Raw genomic sequence first — 3,600 nt, 5'->3', positions numbered from 1 at the left:
TGGTTGTACGTGGAAACGTGGGCATTTTGTCAGTGTAGCGTCGGCTGTCTCTTATACACATCTAGATGTGTATAAGAGACAGGCTGTAGGACATATATCATATATCTAGTGACGGATTAAATTGGAGACAAACAAAAATTATATTCAAATTTTAAGTCTGTGAGTGTCATTTCTGGCACTCTAGAGGTTCCATATTTATAAATTTTCTTACCTCAACCCCAACCATGGTGGGGCTGAGGTGGTATAGAGCCTCAATGCCAGATGCAAGGGGGCCCAGCCGGCCTGGGGCCCCCTAAATTTGTCAAAATTTTAACAAATTTGAGAAAGTAAAGCTGAGAAGGTATAGACCTGTCTCTTATACACATCTAGATGTGTATAAGAGACAGACACTACACACTTTGCCTATCTTTTTTTAAATGTTAAACATTGTTTCTATCCTTTTGTAATATGTTACTCTAAATAGTTTGGGAACGATGCACAGATAAAGACATGCAAAGTTGAGATAAATAAAGTGAACCTGAGGGCCCGGGTATAATCATCAGTCATGACTTCCCTGTATGGTTTATGAGAAGAGAGGTGGGGGAAGTGCATAATATAAGCTGATTATATAATAATAAATATACATATGCCATACAAAGTGAACGGTTTAATACAAACCCGGTACCACCGGATGCCTCGAAACAAAATATATTGTCTCCCAGTTGATCGCTCTGGGGTTCCCATGATATGTTCACATAGAAGTAGTAAGGCCGGCCATCTAATTCTCCTACTTTAGACTTGAGGAATCCAAGAGGCGATACAGTGTCGATGAAAACATTTCTGTAGGTACAATTATTTAAAATAATTAATATTCAATCATTACATTGCTCTTTGTCAACCTATGCACTTACGGAATAATACTAATTATAAATAATTTCAAAAATATGGGGCCTGAACAGAAAAGGAAAGTCGACCATATGTTTTACGTAAGCGAAGGGACTTACAGAAGGTATAGATATAATTTAGTGGTTTTCTATTTTGTCTTAATTTTTAAGCAATTTCAGCCTCAGTGTTCTTATAAAATGTGTTCTTATAAAAAAAAAAGTGTACTCTAGGAACATTATTGATCTTGATAGAACGTTCTCTGTTTTTCAATTTTTTAGAGTTTCTGACTTGATCCTATCAGCATGAATTTCGATTTTGGGGTGTTAAAACTTGGTTTACAATTTTTCAGACTATAATAAATGTGTTTAAGTTCATGGTTTATTGTTTGATAAATTTTATTCTTATTTTCGGATGCATAATACTACAATAGTGTCGTCTGCATACATACTAAGTTTACATTTTCTAACAACGTGTGGCATATCATTTATATATAAGAAAAGCCAGAGAGCCAACGATTAAGCCATGAGGCACTTCGCATTTAATAACACTACGTTCAAATAACGCATTATTGACAGTTGTAAATTGGGATCTTTCAGAAAGATAACTCTTAAAGTATTTTATTGCATTATAGTCTCAATTTACTAAACAATATTTGGTGGTTTTTGAAATCAAACATACACAGACCTACCATCCTGCCCTCGTCGATATCACTATACCAATTTTCAGTAATATTGGCAAGTTCGGTGGATGTGGAGTACGATGTTCGAAGACCTGATTGATTTGCATATACTGTATTAATTTATTAATATTTAAGTACGCATACAATTAATCAGATACAGCTAGCACGTTCTATTATTTTTGAAATAATCGGTAGTTATATCGGTAGTATATATATGTTATACATATATATGTATATGTATATATATATATATATATATATATATATATATATAATCATGGAAGCATAGCTTCATACTATAACGTAGACTATTGGCACTGTTCCATTGGAAAATTTAGAAAATACTCTGTGTACATACAACACTGTGTTCCGTTTGTTACTATTTGAAGTATAGAGTGTCCAAATCAATCTTTGATGTCATAGTCGGCTGTCATCAAATTAAAAACCATACAGCCTAAAGCTTTGTCTACACTCTCAAATTTTATGTGACCAAAAAAACGATGAGCCCATATGGGTACGATGACATCATATCACATATCATCAAATTGTATCAAAAAAGTTGAACGTGTTCAACTCTATATTTAATCAAATTTTAATGCTTTTTTGATGAAATTGGTGTAGACAAAGCTATACATATCAAACACAGTAAAATATTTTGTTTGATATGTAATCACGGGGTGAATACAATATGAATCGTACTATAATATTACAACACATTACGACTTACTCTTTGTTGGCGTTTTCGATATATACAACGATCTGCATAAAGTATGTTTCATTCAAAGGTACATTGATAGATGTGCCATCACCCGGTGTGGGATTGACAAACTGAGGTACAGTGTCACAAGATCCAGAGCTGTTGAAAACGACTACCAGGAACTGAAGTGGTATTTTGCTCAGTGGTGTCGTAGGTCGTGAGGTTGAGAAGTCCTCTATCATTAAAGCGACTGCAAACCAGCCTATGGAGCTGGCCTGATAATTGATTTTACAAGCATTCTTAAAGATATAACAATGATATTGTTAAAATAATTATCTTATCAAATAATATTTTGTCTATGTTTGAAATTCAATTGCACTAAAAATGGGGTCAGTCCGCTATGGCTGACTAGAAATTACAACTTTGATTTTCTAAATAATTTAATATTTTCTTATTTAGGAGACACAATGTCAAAAATGTAAACATTCAAAATTAATTAATATCTCAAAACCTTCGGAATTGTATGTATGACCACACATACATACGCATATTACTATCATATGCACATACATACTCCTTTAATAAATTTTATTTATTTATTCTGTTTATTTATTTTTTAAATTATATTTTTTTAAATTTATTTTTTAAATTTATTTCTATACATATATATATATGTACGCACATATATACATATACATATATATACACATACATACACACATATTATACATAAACACACATATAGTAGTACAAGATCAGTTCAACTTGACTTACCAAAAATGTTTCTTTATAATGATTTTTTTATCTATATATTATCTAGAATTACATTTTGCTTACCAAATTTAGCAATGATAGGCATTTGTTAGAATAACATATAATAAAATAATGTACTCTCTATGTTGATATAAAAACGTTAAAAAATAAAATCAATCATTTAAATGTCTCACTTTATATAGGACCCGTTGAGCAAAGTTATTTGATTAACGGATTAAAAGGTTGTTTGTATCAAATTTACAGGATGTACATATAGGTCTGATGCCATTCCTATATATATAATTTTGTACAGTAAACCTAATAATTGTGCTATTGGAATTGGAGTTTTTGAAAATAGAGACATTTGCCTACTATACATAGTGTGTTTCCTTATTATAATTGAAATCTTACTTCGTCAAGGGTAGCACTGAACTTATGACAAATACTTCCACATTCGTCATAACCTGTTGCCCAACGACATCTTATAATATCATCGTCGGGATCTTCGACTGTAAAGAATATAATACTTTAAGAATAACTTTTTTTCCAAAGTTACAATTAAAGTGACATTATTTTATTTGACTGCAAAACAACTGTAAGCAGTCTA

The 3,600-nt window shown here is 31.6% G+C and overlaps 1 protein-coding gene across 1 annotated transcript in view; it reads right to left on the bottom strand.

The window, feature by feature from the left end:
- LOC117114117 (hyalin-like) overlaps positions 1 to 3,600 on the bottom strand; it is a 16,563-nt gene that overhangs the window by 11,173 nt on the left and 1,790 nt on the right. Inside the window, exons 2-4 of the mRNA XM_033257665.1 lie at positions 3,405 to 3,502; positions 2,271 to 2,539; positions 635 to 819 (exon numbers count right to left, since the gene is read on the bottom strand). Coding sequence (XP_033113556.1) covers positions 635 to 819; positions 2,271 to 2,539; positions 3,405 to 3,502 — 552 coding nt within the window. The remainder of the gene's footprint in view (positions 1 to 634; positions 820 to 2,270; positions 2,540 to 3,404; positions 3,503 to 3,600) is intronic.

Source organism: Anneissia japonica, unplaced genomic scaffold (assembly GCF_011630105.1).
Source record: "Anneissia japonica isolate Jap-2015-1 unplaced genomic scaffold, ASM1163010v1 scaffold288278_len44488_cov113, whole genome shotgun sequence".
Classification (NCBI taxonomy): domain Eukaryota; kingdom Metazoa; phylum Echinodermata; class Crinoidea; order Comatulida; family Comatulidae; genus Anneissia; species Anneissia japonica.
This window is presented reverse-complemented; position numbering and strand designations above follow the sequence as displayed.